This window comes from Ptiloglossa arizonensis, chromosome 4, assembly GCF_051014685.1.
Source record: "Ptiloglossa arizonensis isolate GNS036 chromosome 4, iyPtiAriz1_principal, whole genome shotgun sequence".
NCBI classification, from domain to species: domain Eukaryota; kingdom Metazoa; phylum Arthropoda; class Insecta; order Hymenoptera; family Colletidae; genus Ptiloglossa; species Ptiloglossa arizonensis.
Window position 1 is genome coordinate 10,149,004 of NC_135051.1, and position 14,244 is coordinate 10,163,247.

At 48.1% G+C, this 14,244-nt stretch overlaps 2 protein-coding genes across 3 annotated transcripts in view; both read right to left on the reverse strand.

Annotated features, from left to right (window-relative positions):
- Positions 1-118: 118 nt before the first annotated feature.
- On the reverse strand, positions 119-3,049 carry LOC143145970 (adipokinetic hormone). 2 transcript variants are annotated; one of them, XM_076309860.1, is made up of 4 exons: positions 1,781-3,049; positions 912-1,163; positions 629-836; positions 119-568 (listed from the first exon to the last, which is right to left on the reverse strand). In XM_076309860.1, coding segments are annotated over exons 2-4 (255 nt in total). In that variant the 5' UTR covers positions 914-1,163; positions 1,781-3,049; the 3' UTR covers positions 119-523. The 2 variants fall into 2 exon arrangements, with proteins under 2 accessions (XP_076165975.1, XP_076165973.1); XM_076309858.1 differs by having other exon boundaries at positions 912-3,049.
- Positions 3,050-4,777: 1,728 nt separating this feature from the next.
- The window catches only part of Shg (DE-cadherin), a 67,369-nt gene continuing 57,902 nt past the window's right edge, over positions 4,778-14,244 (reverse strand). Inside the window, exons 2-15 of the mRNA XM_076309744.1 lie at positions 13,724-13,797; positions 12,126-12,267; positions 11,422-11,660; positions 9,912-10,100; positions 9,484-9,770; positions 9,144-9,414; positions 8,497-9,076; positions 8,215-8,396; positions 6,789-8,133; positions 6,362-6,585; positions 6,066-6,281; positions 5,647-5,986; positions 5,405-5,557; positions 4,778-5,340 (exon numbers count right to left, since the gene is read on the reverse strand). Coding sequence (XP_076165859.1) covers positions 5,198-5,340; positions 5,405-5,557; positions 5,647-5,986; positions 6,066-6,281; positions 6,362-6,585; positions 6,789-8,133; positions 8,215-8,396; positions 8,497-9,076; positions 9,144-9,414; positions 9,484-9,770; positions 9,912-10,100; positions 11,422-11,660; positions 12,126-12,267; positions 13,724-13,797 — 4,385 coding nt within the window. The 3' untranslated portion in view covers positions 4,778-5,197. The remainder of the gene's footprint in view (positions 5,341-5,404; positions 5,558-5,646; positions 5,987-6,065; positions 6,282-6,361; positions 6,586-6,788; positions 8,134-8,214; positions 8,397-8,496; positions 9,077-9,143; positions 9,415-9,483; positions 9,771-9,911; positions 10,101-11,421; positions 11,661-12,125; positions 12,268-13,723; positions 13,798-14,244) is intronic.

The following is a 14,244-nucleotide window of genomic DNA, read 5'->3' on the forward strand; positions in this document are numbered from 1 at the left end:
CATCTGACATATGTATCCGGTAAGAATTTTATAATGGAATTTTACGCGTACAAGATTCACTTGTAACTCTGCAAAAAATATTTGTAGAATTTATAGGCAAATTTTCTATAAAATTTTCTATAAAATTTTCTTCTCGTTTCTGTCCACAAAATCTTCGCGGTTCGTCACGAAGAACCCTGGACACCCTGTACACCCTCTACACGGAAAAAGGAACGTAAGAAAATCGACTCTTTTTTTTACTAGTCATTGTTTGTATTATCAAGTTCGTATCGCTAATTTTACAAGCTACGTAGTGCTCGAAAAATCTTTCTAAGCAAGCTTTGCTCGCTACACGGGGACACGGCTAATAATTATTTAGTTGGCGGATCGACAAAATGTATACCAGGTCGACACTTTCGTCCGGTGTTTTCGAGCATGATAATTTTCGAGTTTTGATAAGTGTTTGAAAAATTCTTCGAACCAAGTATCTCGGCTAGTCCAGTGTCTTCGATGTATCCGCAAAATCCGGTTGAGCCTCTCGAGTTCACTCGTTCAGCTTCCGACAGTCCAGCATCTTCTGTGCCTCCGTCTACCATTATCAATGGAATCCTTTTAAAGATTCGTTCAGCGATTAATTCGCGATTCCTACCTGCATGAAATTATAAACGTTCAACAGCTGTTCCAGTGTAGGTCTGCCCCGAGGAGAACACTCGAAGGTACCCGATTCGGCCGCTCCCATCGTTTGGCTCCTCTTACCCCAACCGGTGGAGAAATTCAGCTGAGCCTCCGCTCCCCAGCCGAGTAGCAAGCACAACAGGAAGAGTATCGCGAGAGGGCAACGACCAATTTTTCCATACCTACGGAACCAGTACGACCGCGTGAGATTCCATTTGTTTGCGACTAAAAGAAATTATAATAATAATACTACTCACATGTTATTCGAATTTCTTGCCGAGAAGACGGAGTAATTTTACGATCGTCAGTGTTCCCGTGATGAACGCGTTTGCGGGAAACAGACGACGCCAGGGACGCTTTTATAGTTTCACTGTCCCCTTCTTCAAGTTCTTCGACCACCGAAGAGACCAATGCGCCGACGTGAATTGTTACGCTGTTTTGTTAATGTTGCATCTTTTCATAGCTTCACCCTGGGGGTGTTCGCTTGTTTTTTCTTTACAATTCGTAAACTACGAAAATAATTGTCGACGAGTCGTTGAAAAATAACGATAGTACCATTGCCGCGAAAAAGGACGTAAATCGATGTATAAATTGTTACAAATCTAAGAAGCAATTGTATAAAAACTGTTCATCGAACAGGGAAAAATTGCGTCAAGGATGTAATAGATATTGTCGATTAAACTTGATCAAGTTAAATTTCATCGAGAGCATCAAGGGACCGCGTAAATATCGCTTTTGTAGCACGGAACAATGGAGCATAATGGAGCATTTGTAATATAAATAGTAAGTTCACGTAGCATCTTCTAACATTGCCTCGCAATATTCTTTTTCGACTTTACATACTTTCGGCGTTCAAGGTTATGCGAAGGTCATAACCAAATGTATTTTGTCCATTATTTTTCTTGACAACAAAATATTAACGACTCGTACGATATTAATCCCTGTGAAATTCTTCTCTAGATTTGTAATAATTTACAACTACTTATTTTTGAGAACACATTCATTTCCTCGAGATTGTTTATTATACCCTACATAGTCCTGGGCTGTTAGATGCAAGCGGATTCTACTCTCTTCTAGGTAAATTCAAGTAAAATAATATAAAATTCGTGATTAAAAATTCCATTACCGTCAATGGGGACAAGGACGACGAGATTTCACAAAACTTCGATAGAGGGATTTGATCCCCCGAAAACGAATTTCACGATGTCCTTTTTAACCGCTTCGGGTAATTTCTCAATCGAAGAATCGAAAAGGTTTCCTCCTCCTCGTTCCGTGACGGACAGAACGAGGCATTGGGACACGAAGCCTGAGCAGAATTAAACGTTAATTAAACGTTTCTCTTCCCTCCGGGACAATTTCCAAGTGTTCGAACAGCAGGGAATCCTCCTCCGTATTTGTATTCGAATTCCACTTTATTGCTACAAAAAAAAGGAAATTACACGTATCTCTGACGACGATAGATGGATCGCGGGTTAAGGACAAAGGTGTGCACATATATGCCTCGCCATCGACTATCACATGTTGAGTAGGTCGCCAACTATTCGTTTACGCGTACCCTCGAATAATGTACAAGAAGCCTCTGTGAGTGTGTACGAGTGATCGTGAGCGTGTGTTTGTGTCTGTGTGTGTGTGTGTGTGTGTGTACGCACGTGTACTTTCTCGCCTGAGTTTCCTCCCGCGCCGATCCTCTTCACCCTCCGTGTTTTCCCGCCTGGCATAATTCGTAATTAGCAATTAGTTTTTCATTGAACGCGGAAAGATAGTCGATTCGAATGGAGAAGCATTTGAAATGGAGCTGTGGACGAAAATGATTCTTCTTCTTCTTCTTCCTCTCTAGTATAGAAGGGCAGTGTTCCAGTAAAATTATTCGCGACCACGAATAATTATTATTCGTGTCTTCTAACGCCGTCGCCTGGTCGCGACGAAATTGAAAAATGACGATCGCAAGTCTCGTGTCGATACTGAGGGCAAAAATTGAGAAAAATCATTTATTTTTCTTTCGTCTAAAATAGTGGCAAAACACGATCGATCGTTTCGATTTCGTCGCGATCAAGTTCCCTTTCTTATGACGCGTTCGAAAGTTCGTCACGTGACGTCTCCACCGACGGAAACGTGTTCTTTGTACTTCAAACCGACTCCACGACAATGTTCCCGTCGGTGTAAATTGCGCGCCTGTGGTACTCGCGGATTATCGTCGTTGTTCTCCCATGGCAAGCGTTCTAAGAAGCTGGCAGCCATTCGTTCGTGTATATCGATGCCTAACGATTCACCACCCCGTTATATCGTATCCACTGAGATCACACGCCTAAGCTGCATTCTTTATCGTATATAAATTACACGTTAGATTTTTCTTCTTCTCCCTCCTTCTCCTTCTCCTTCTCCTTCTCCTCCTCCTCCTCCTCCTCCTCCTCCTCCTCGTCCCTCCTAACAAACACACTTTCTCTCTCGACGCGCGCCTAACGCGCAGACGATGCGGTTACGTATTTATACATATTATATCGTCACTTGATTTATCGTACAAAAAGCTTACAAATTATTATCACATATATATGCGTGTACGTACGTGCGTGCACGCGTACATAGGTACACGAATATACATACATCTATGTATACACACATATACATATACATATACATGAGGCGTAGAAACTGTTCTTCGAGATGGAGGCGATACGTACTATAAGGAGCTGGAAACATGTCGCTCGACCCAAGTATGTACTATGCGAAGCTGAAAAGTTGACCTCTGGCAGGAATTACAAATCGTATCGAATCCACCCTCTCTCCTAATTCAGGTGACATCTTTCCAGCTTCTCACGGCACACGACGAGCGACGATCACGCGTGCCGAATGGAAGAGAAAGGAAGGCCAAGCAACTACCGAGGCGAGAAGTAACATCTGCGTCTCGTCGCCTCGGAGTTAGCTTTGCGTCCGGACAACCGTAACGACGTATCGCGCGTATTCGGTAAAACTATTCGGTAGGTATCCATCATTACAGGCTAAAAAACGATAAATCAAAACGTCGGTTGCAAACAAGGTTATGGCCGCTCGAGAGTCGTTCGTCCAAAAACCGCCCAGCAACGCCTGACGCCTCCTTAAATACGAGTACACCGTGTCTCTCCTGTGTTATCTCTTATTCGCAATATTTGTAAACACAACGCCGATTCGCAAACCTCGAGGAACACGCGCACGCCACGGATCAGACGCGTGCCCGTATAATTGTCGTTGCGTCCGCAAAGTCGTCTTGAACTACACACGTACCCGAGTGTACGTGTATATTTGTATTTCGTATCTCTATTTATACCTATAAATCTGTATTTGCTATACGTGAAGTTTCGCTCAACTCCGTACACGATTTCTCATTCACGCACATCCGGTTAATAAAATATTCTATAAGTTAAATAACGGAGCGATTAGCGCTCCATTTTTCTCTCTCTCTCTCTCTCTCTCTCTCTCTCTCTCTCTCTCTTGCTGCCTTTGTCCCGATATTCGCTCAAATCCTTTTTTGTTTTTCACGATTTAACACTTCGCTTGGGTATGTAACATACATGCATGCATACATGCACACTTACACACATACATACATATATGTATATACGTACAATGTAACGTATAAAAATGTAGTCCAAAAACCTCGTAACTCGAATGATTGCCAAACTTACAAACGCTGCTGTATAGTTCTCCGAAAGATGTATTTATATTTATATCCTCGCGATTCGTCCGATCGAGAATGATCGCGAGCAAATCGACGAGCTTAATGGCCTCGTGTAGCTCTGCTCGTCGCTTGGAATGCACGCGATACAACGTTTGAAATAAAAGTGTAGAGCAATGTCGTGTCTCTCGTTACAACTAGACGACCGAGAAGCTGCCGTTTCGTTGGCACAACAAATAATGTCGTTTACTCAGTCTTCCTCGGTCGATACATCCTTAAGCGAATGAGATTATATATATAATGAACCCACTATCGCTGATTTGGCGATCATCGAAAAAAGAAATAACAAAATAGAAGATAGCGTATTTTCTTTCTGCTTCGACACGAACCGCGCCCAAAGACGAATTATATTATCCCTCGTTTATCCTAAACCCAACCCACCCTCCCCCCTCCCCCCAGATTAACTAACCCCAATCGATTTCTGATCGTGACGTCGCGAAAACGAACACATCCGAAGTACAGCGCGAATTTAATGTCTCGGTCGCTGCAAGCAAAAACCGTTCGTTAGTTACCCCGCGAGTAAAATAATTCACGATGGGTCGTCGTTGTCGTCGTTGTCGTCGTTGTCGTCGTCGTGGTCGTTTTCGGCAAAATACTTTTGTCCAGTCTGTTTTTCGCCGCTTTGGCATATCCGTGCAACGTAAAACTCGAGGAAAGAAATGAAGAGAAGCAGAGGGCGCTACCGTTGTCCCTCGTTGTCCCTGGTTCTGGTTCCCCCCTCGGTCGAGTTACGGGCGACAAGAGAACGCAAAAATAAAGAGTCCTCGCGTTGGTTAAGTACAAATTGAGAGAAACTCGCGAATGATTTCGTGATAATCCGATCGGTCCCGAGGCTCAACACCAGCTCTCGCTCTCCCGTTCACCGACACCGTCGCTCTCCTCGTCGCTAGGCTCCTCGCCGTACATGTCCGCCAACTTTCGGAATCTCGGCCCGAAATTCGACAGGTAGTTGAACTTGAGATCTCCGTCGTCGGTACCTGTAAACATTTGGAACCGTTAGCGAATCTTCGGGTGACGATGTATCTCCAACGAGATACGTACACGAAGCTAAAGACGACAATGAACCCTCGGAATTGCCTTCGCCTTCGTACGCGTAGTGCCTAACATCGTCGAAGGGATTCGTGTCCGGGTCTTTGTCGCAGCTCTCCTTCTTGCCGTCCAAGAACCCGCAAATGTCTGGAACCTCGTCGGGAGCTTGAAAAGAAACAGGAACAACGATGGATGAATTGGCATAAAATTTTCTTTGTTCTTCAAGTATTATATTTCACTGATTGCGAGATTACCTCTACCCTGTAAGCCAACCGGCGCTATCTTCGAATCGATAGGCGGAGCGTCGTAAATGGTCCTCAAAACGTTCAGGTCGTAGCCTGTGTCCACCTCGCCACCTCCTTCGTCTTCGTAATTGATGATATTCTCTCTGATGTCGTCCATGTCCTTGTACAGGTCATCCGTTTTCCGCCTGTGCACCACCACGGCCAGCAACAGTATTAACAAAATCGCTACGCAAACCAGGATCGCGACCAGAAAGTTCGTATCGATTCCAAAAGAGACAGCCTTCGCCATTCCGTGATCGCAGCCTGGATCCGCGTTCCTCGACAACGAGGGCATCCCTAAATTATAGGTCTGAAAGCACCCGAAGATCGATTGGGCTCTTTCTTTACTCGTGTTGGGCAGAAAGAGTTAATATATCGTAGAGACATACGTTTCCATTGAAGGTCATGTTCCGTATGCAACCGACAAAGCTTTTGTCGGTCGGTTTATGGTCCCATCCAAGCTGCGAGGCAAGCTGTCCCAAATTGGTTAGAGTTCCTCCGATCTGCATCGGGCTGTTGACGTTTAAGAACTCGTTCGAGCCTTGAGGAGCGGTTAAACTCATGCAGGCCGATATACCGCAATTGTCCACTTTCATCTCGATGGACTGTAACAAGGGGAAATTTAATCACCGAAAGGATAAAGAATCTAGAAGCTCCTGAACGACGAAAGAAAGTGGAGCCTTACGTTCTTCGTCCAGTAGACGTCTATCCTGTGACTCTTGCCGTCGGTGAGTTTGATCTGCTTCTGATCGAGTCGCACGGTACCGGTACCGTAGTCCATGTAAACGACCGCGAATCCTTTCTGAAGCTCCAGAGCCATGAAGTCTTGGATCCCAACTTTGGGGCTGTAGGTCATAGGGCCGAAGTAGAATACCAGACCGTTGTCCACGTGGGGAGTTATCTCGAGGCCTGTCAATTGTAACATAATAAAGAACACACGAGAGAAATATGGGTGTTGATTTCGGGTTTTCCTCCGACATTTTTCTTATCGTGAAAAATAAACGAAATATATATATATATATATATATATATAGAAATGTATATAAAAGATAATGAAACTATCGGTTATCTAAGGTTTGGGAATTCCGTTGAAAAAAATACGGTAAACTTACTCAAATGAGAGTCGTCGCAAGCTTGACCCGGTGGAGGCATCACGGCCCATCCGTCACCGTGAAAGCCAATCCCGAGCAACTCGCATCTAGGTCCCTCCAGACCAGGTGGACACTCGCAACGCTCCGCCAACGGAGTGCCCCCGTTTAAACAGACTATTGGTTCAGCCACGTGGCAAGTGCATTGAGGATCCACGACTGCTCTGACACCAACGAAGGAGCTGGTGTTCGTGTACACGGCATAGGGGACAGTGCTGGCGTTCAAGTAACTGCGACAGGAGTCGTTGCAGTGCAGTCTCTCGAATAGACACTCATCGATGTTCACCAGCAGGACGTCCGTCTTCAGTTCCCGCTCTATCTCCTTTACCTGTCGCGCCAGGATGGTATTCAGCTTCTCGGGAGCGTAATAAGGACTACCATGAACCGAGAATCGAACGTCGAGAAGGCTCTTGTTGTTGTGATGAGGCGAGTGCAACACCGTGAACACGTCCACGTTCTCTATCGACGCGTTCAGCATGTGAGCGATCCTCTCCTGAAATATCTCCTTCTTGCTGATACCGGACCCGTCCGGAGCAACGAACTCCTCGGCTGTCATTCCGAAAAACCTGACAGACCCCGACCTGGCCACTGCTTCCTCGGGCAACTCTTTCACGGTAACGTTCACGTAAGCGTTCACGTGATGTCTAGGTACGTAGCGACTGTATTCGGTGACGAGGAACTCGAGGAAGAAGGTGTCGTTCGAAGTGTCTGCTAACAAAGTGATCATTCCGGTGTCTTGATCGAGAACGAAGCCTTCGTGGGTCGAGGCCCAGGCGAAATGTTTGTCGGGCAAGTCCCAGTCGTCGGCGTCGTTCACGTAGACTCGTCCTATCTTCGTGTTGGGTGCTTCGCCTTTGTAGTTGTAAACGAAGATGGAGCTGGAGCCCTCCGACATGGGGTTGTCGTTCACGTCCCCGATGATGACCGTCAAGGTCGAGGTTCCCGTCATGGGTGGTTGCCCGCTGTCGGTGATCGCAATGGGAATGTCGTAGCTCTTGCGTTCCTCGCGATTGAACTCGACACGGGCGTAGAGGTCTGCGTCGCGAATGGCGAACTTTGCCAAGATCTCGTCGTCGGCGGTAAACTCATCGATCTGGAAGGTGAACGGAGGTCCGTTATCGTCCGAATCGTAGTCGCGAGCCTTTAACTCGGTGATCTTCCCTGCTGGCTGATTCTCGTCCCAGACCACCGGATACGGCATGTCAAGGAACGGTGCGTTATCGTTTATGTCGATCAAGGTGATGTTTACCATCACCAGCTCTCGCAAAGCGGTCGGCGATCCGTCTTCGTCCCGCGCCATCACTATCACCTGGAATCAATTTATTTATTTCATTAGAGAATTTATCCGTGACACGGTGTCCAAACGTAATAGAACACCTTGTATACGCACAGTCCACATAGAATAGCCCAACGGCGAGTCCCGATCGAGAGGTTTCTTCAGCGTCATGCAACCGGTCTTGTCGATTCCTATCAGAGGTTGTTGATCCTCCTTCACGATGAAGTAGGCAATGTGCTGATCGGCGTTCCTGTCCTTTATGTCGGGGTCGTACGCGACCACGGTGGTGATACAACCTGACGGAGAAAGAATACATTTACACTCGATAAAATAGATCTTCTCCTCTGTTCGCACGAGTCAAGTTCCACGGATCGAGACATCTCGCGTGCGCCTTACCTTCGACCAGCTTTTCCTCCTCGATGGTAGGATTTTTGTTGAAATCTTCGAAGACGGGTGGATTGTCGTTGACGTTCTCGATGAAGATCTTGACCTGAGCGGTGTCGTTGTAGAGCCCGTCGAAGGCCCTCACCGTCAAGTTGTACTCGGTGATCTTCTCGTAATCCAGAGGTTTGTTCACGCGAATCTTTCCCGTGGTTCCCTCGATGTAGAAGCTGTCGTCCGTGTTACCGTATATGATACTGTACGTGACCGGGCTGGCGGTGTCCGAATCGAGAGCCTTCACCTCGGTGACCGGTGCATTGATATTCGCGTTCTCGAGTATCGAATTGGCCGTGTAGACCGCCTGGGTGAAGTGCGGCGCGTTGTCGTTCTTGTCGGCTATCTCTATACGGAACACTTGCTGACCCTTGTTGTGTTCACCGGTCTTGAACAGAGCACTCGGCGAGTTGTCCACGGCGATCACCTTCACGTTGTAGGTGTCCTCCAATTCTCTGTCGAAGGTCGTCAGGGTAGTAATGTTGCCTGTGTATTTGTCGATGGCGAACAGCTCCCGAAAGTTGTCCAGCTCGTAGGTGACCTTAACGGAGAAGAAACGGTGAGTTCCGCGAAACGAATTCGAGGAACGAGGAACGAAAGAAGAGTACCTGGTTGTGAGCAGAGGTCCCATCGGCGTCGATGGCGCGCACCTGCATCACAGGCACCCCAGGCGGTTCGTTCTCGAGTACGCTACCCTTCTTCATCTCTCTGAACACTGGAATGTTGTCGTTCACGTCCAACACCTCTATGTCGATCACGGTCTCAGCGGCCAATTGGTACTTGTTCTGCACCCTCACGATCAACGTGTACACCGTGTTGCTCTCGTAGTCCAGATGCTGGGCCAGTTTGATGTCCGCCACGTCCTTGGTCGACTCCAGCCTACCGAGACCAGAACCAGACGGCAGAGATTTCGCGTCAGAGGCAACAGAAGAGACCGTGGTCGCTCACCTGAACGTGTTCCCTTTGTTGGTCTGCTCCGTTCTACCGGGTACCAGCTCGAAAAGTAGGCCAGTGTTGTCACCGCTGTTGGAGACGGCCTTTAGTCGTACGATGCTCTGGTCGAAGTCGCTGAAGTTCTCGGGAAGACGAATGGGTTCCGAGGGCCTCGGTAAAAATGCAGGAGCCTTTTTGTGGGACTCGACTACCCTGATGTCCAGATCGATCACGCTCGATTTTGGCTTCTCGCCCTGATCTTCGGCCATGGCGGTCATGCTGAACTTGTACTCGGGGTTCCTCTGTGAAAATTTTGCCACGAGTTATACCAGATGCGCCCGAAACTCTCCTCTCCTCTCTCCAAGGATTTTATCCCACAGGAAGAATATTGTTCCCGTGAAGAATATATTTATCGAACGCATAAATGTAGGTAGGATACTCACGTCGATGGTTTTGTTGAGGAATATTACGCCAGTGTTGCGATCTATGCGAAAGTAGACTCCGTCCTCCGGCCTCTTCGGCGACAGGCTGTAGTAGACGACGGAATTGTTGCCATCGTCGATATCGGTGGCGGAGACTCTCATCACCTCGCGGCCCAACGGTAAGTCTTGCGGTACAGACTCGGTATACGCCTACGCGTCGACGTCGACGCCAACGCCAACCGAAACAAACAAACGAGATTCGATTTCGCTGGAACATTCTCGGCCAGGTGGGATTGATCGATGTTGGTGCAGACCGGATAAACGGGGGAATCGTTTCTCGTGCAAAGCGGGCTCGAAAACGAAACTCGTGCCCCCCGTCGCGCGTTTCTCTTCTAAATACCTACGCGCGTGTTTATGCATGCGTCGACGATCATCTAACCCGGAGGCCGCGCGATCATACCTACGACAACCGGCGGCGACACGATCGATACGATCACGGTCAATTTGCTCGGCTTCTTTTTTACGACACTTGAAATTTCTGCTTTCCAATTTTCGGAAAATAATCGGCATTCCCCCGACAACCCTAGAGCGAAGGTTCCCCGCGGTTACGAGAATCACTCGCGGAGACGCGAAAATTTTGTAACCACCGGTGAGTCGCGAACTGATTTCAAGTAGGTTACGTCAATATTAAAATGTGAGAGTAGCGTGTAAATGTTACACGCGAGTGCATACACGGTTGGGGAATCCTGCCCTAAAATTCAAAATATAGAGAAAAATTATTTTAGGTGTTAACGGGTAACGTAAATTGGGAACATTGATCGCGATCGTACCGATCGGCCACGGAACGGGAAAACGACACACAAGTATTCACATTCGCATTCGCATTCGCATTCGCATTCGCATTCGCATTCACATTACCACGGTAAACATCGAGATAACGTTCACACCGCTAAATTCGAGACCAACCTTCCATACGTATCCACGGAAGACCTGGGTTTAGAAAAAGAAACAAAAACGAAGCAAAAGGTGGTTAGTAGTAGCATAGTCGTATAAAGATTAGGGGCAACGCATTCGGTCGATGGACCAGGAAAGAAAAAGGTTCGTCGTCCGAGTCGCGATAATAGTCTCGAAAACGCGAGGTTATCGGAAGAAACCGTTGGAACGAGAACGATCAGCGATGGCCTCGAATCGTTTCGAATCGTTTCGAATTCGAGAAAAGTCTTTCCGCGCGAACCGTGCGATCTTTTTTGCCAAGAGGCGTCGAAACTACCATCTCGCGACACGGAATAACGTTCGAAGCGATTCGAATTCACGCGTACGCGGGGAGGATGCGTTCGAATACCGATCGATGCAACGTATCCAACGCCGTAAAGTCCGAAATCCGCAAGAGTCTCGCGAACGGTATCGGCCGATGGTAAGCCCGCGTCTACCGAACGATCGGTCGTTCGTCGGTAGGTACGCGACGGAGAGAAACCACGGACGCGATCGATCGCGTCGAGCACTCGAATCGGGCTCGTTCGAAATTACTTACCACTTTGTCGAACACTGGCGCGTTGTCGTTCACGTCTTCGATGGTTACTTTGAACGTGCAGACGTCGTCGAGTTGGGGCCTTCCGTTATCGGTGGCGAGAACCGTCAGGTAGGCTTCCTTCTCGCGCGCTGGCTCGTCCCTGTCAAGCATCTGCGTCGTCCTGATCAATCCCGTTCTGTTGTTGATCTCGAATTTCAGCTTCTCGCCAGGAGCGGTTACGAAGCTGTACGTGATCGTACCTAAGCCCGTGCGAACACCGTCCGTTTATTCCGTGTCTCTTTTACTTACGGATTTCGCGAAAGAGAACGACGAGAGAGAACGACGAGAGAGAAAAATAAAGGAAAAATCGGAAACATGGAAGATACGGCCGTCTGCGCGGTAACGGGAGAATACAACGGTAAATAAAAACGCGTTGCGCAATGGAAGGTTATTTACCGAAATATAGGCCACAAGTTTTGCTAAAATTAAACGTTACTTTCACCGCTGCTGAAACGAATTTGAAAAATCAAGTAGACGATACAACGGAACGTTTTCTTTTTTAATCGCGTACGCGGAGAAGAATGTATCGCGCGACTAAGGAAGTGAAATTATTCGGAGAAGAATACTGCTCTAGATTCTCCGATGAAAGATCCCCCTGGCCCGATTCGTTCGTTCTCCATCGTGGAAAGGCTTACTATAGAGATCGCTGTCGCGTTCGAACGTACCTCCTTCGCTCGGTTGGTCCCTGTCCTCGGCGTGCACTTGAATCACCACGGTGCCCGCTACTTCCTCCTCCTTCACGACCGGCGCGTAATTCGAGCAATTCGAAAATACTGGTTTGTGATTGTGATTCTCGCCCTGCTGCATCTGCGAATACCAAAGGGAAAAAGCAATCCATCGGTCTTTAACCGTATTTGACGATGCAGGCGACGATTTGGTTCCAGTTGTCCGGAGGCTGCGGTACGCGGCACTCGGAGCCGGGACGATCTCGATCGTTTCCAACGAATTTTCTTTCCGAAAAATTTCATTATTCCCAATAGTGGTAAACTTTCGACAATGTGTGCTGTATTTGAACTCGTTTCGATCGGGAGAACCTTACCGATCCGTCGATACCGCTATTACAAAGCGGAACACGAAAAACGTAGAGTCTGAAATTTGTCCAATCGGACGATCGATCGTCCACGAGTCATCGAGCGATCCAGGTACAATACGTTTCTCGCGCATTACCATTTACGTCTTCGCGTTCCCTTGCGTTGAGTTATGGCCATTACGTAAATACAATCCACTCCGACAGTTTTGCCCTTTGTCGCGACGTACTTGTTTTCAGAAATAGCCGGGAGCATCAAGATTACCGAGTCGGAGGAAAATAAAACGCGCACCGCGAAACCCTCTCTGCTATAATTTATTCTTTAATCGAGGGGAAGTCGCGCCAACCCTGTAGCCCGATAAAATTGATATATGCGAACACCGTCGTATCCTACGTTAAAAATTTTATTTAAATAACACGGTCGGTTATCGGTGGGCGGCCCCTTCGTACCCCGCAGGTGCTCGCGATTAAGCTGCGCTCGTCGACGGTAGGGGTAGAGGGGATTTCGCCCATTCGCGAAATCGGTAGAACAATGATCCGTTAACGGAGCGGGGACGATGGATCCTGAAAAAGGAACGGATCGTTCCGTCCGTGGATCGATCGAAGCTCCTTCTTAACGCGATACTCGAAAAGTACCGCGTCTCGAGCACGATTGTTCGAGCTTGCGCGCAGCTTCCGATCAACGGGGTTGTCCCGAGCGATATCGTTGTAATACGTAACGCTTCGAACGAAGCGCAGACGAGGTTTTTCGTAATCGTGTTTCGTTCGCCAGGATGAGCAAAGTTTGGAAGGAAAACTCGATCCCGATGTTCCGCAGCGATCGTCGATCGGCGTTCTGGAAGTTGGCCGATTCGTAAACTCGATACACCGCGAGCGTACCTCTCCGTTCAGACTTCCCGGTTAAAATTGAGCGCGTTAACGAGGCTTCCGGTTTTCGCGCGTGTCTCGAACCGATTCGAGGATCGTACGCCACGGGGAAAAAGCTTTCCGAGGAGAGAATCGCGTGAATATTTGAGACGGGTTCGCGTTCGCGGGATTCTTTGCCGGCGAATCTATTATCCAGGGCCGCGAGCGAGGAACGATGCGGTTTTCAAGACCGTTCGAAAGATCTCGCGAGAGGGAAAAGGATCCCCGTCGGCGAGATGGGAAGGAAACTGTCGAGAGGAAGGAGGAATCGGCCGGCCGGCCGTTTCAAGGGTGAGAAATCGAATCAAGAGGGATTCTAAAAGCACTCACCGTTAATTCCTCGTCAGGCGAGAACTGCGATCTCGCGTCCAGGTGTCTCGAATGCCTCAATCTCGTTGCATCGGCTGGAACAAAAAGAAAATCCCAAGAATTGGTTAGAATCTTTCCGTAGACTTTCGAGGAAGCGTTAGACGTATCCTTGTAGGACTCGCTCTCGCTCGCTCCCATCCGAGCGAACGGCTCCGGTAAAAGCTTTCGATTTTATGGCCGACGAGGACGGAGAAGTATGGAGAGAGCTCGATAAATAATTAACAGCGAACGACGACGTCGCGCGCACCTCGTCGATCTCGTCTAATAATTATTTCAAGCGTCGTTTATCACCGTACGGGGCTCCCACCGGCCGCGCGAGCAACCTTCACCGGCCCGTTTTCGCTTACGACGCGGCGCTAGTTTTTCCGAACGAGGACCTCCTCTCCGTCGCGCTTCGAATACGTGTATCGATTATCAGCCCCGCGCGGAGAGGATTCAAAGTGTCGACGGCGATCGCGTAAACGGAGATCGGGAATTGCGGA

Coding starts and splice junctions, on each gene's coding strand:
- LOC143145970 (XM_076309860.1), bottom strand. Junction 569..628: donor ACGTTTATAATTTCATGCAG/GTAGGAATCGCG, acceptor TGATAATGGTAG/ACGGAGGCACAGAAGATGCT.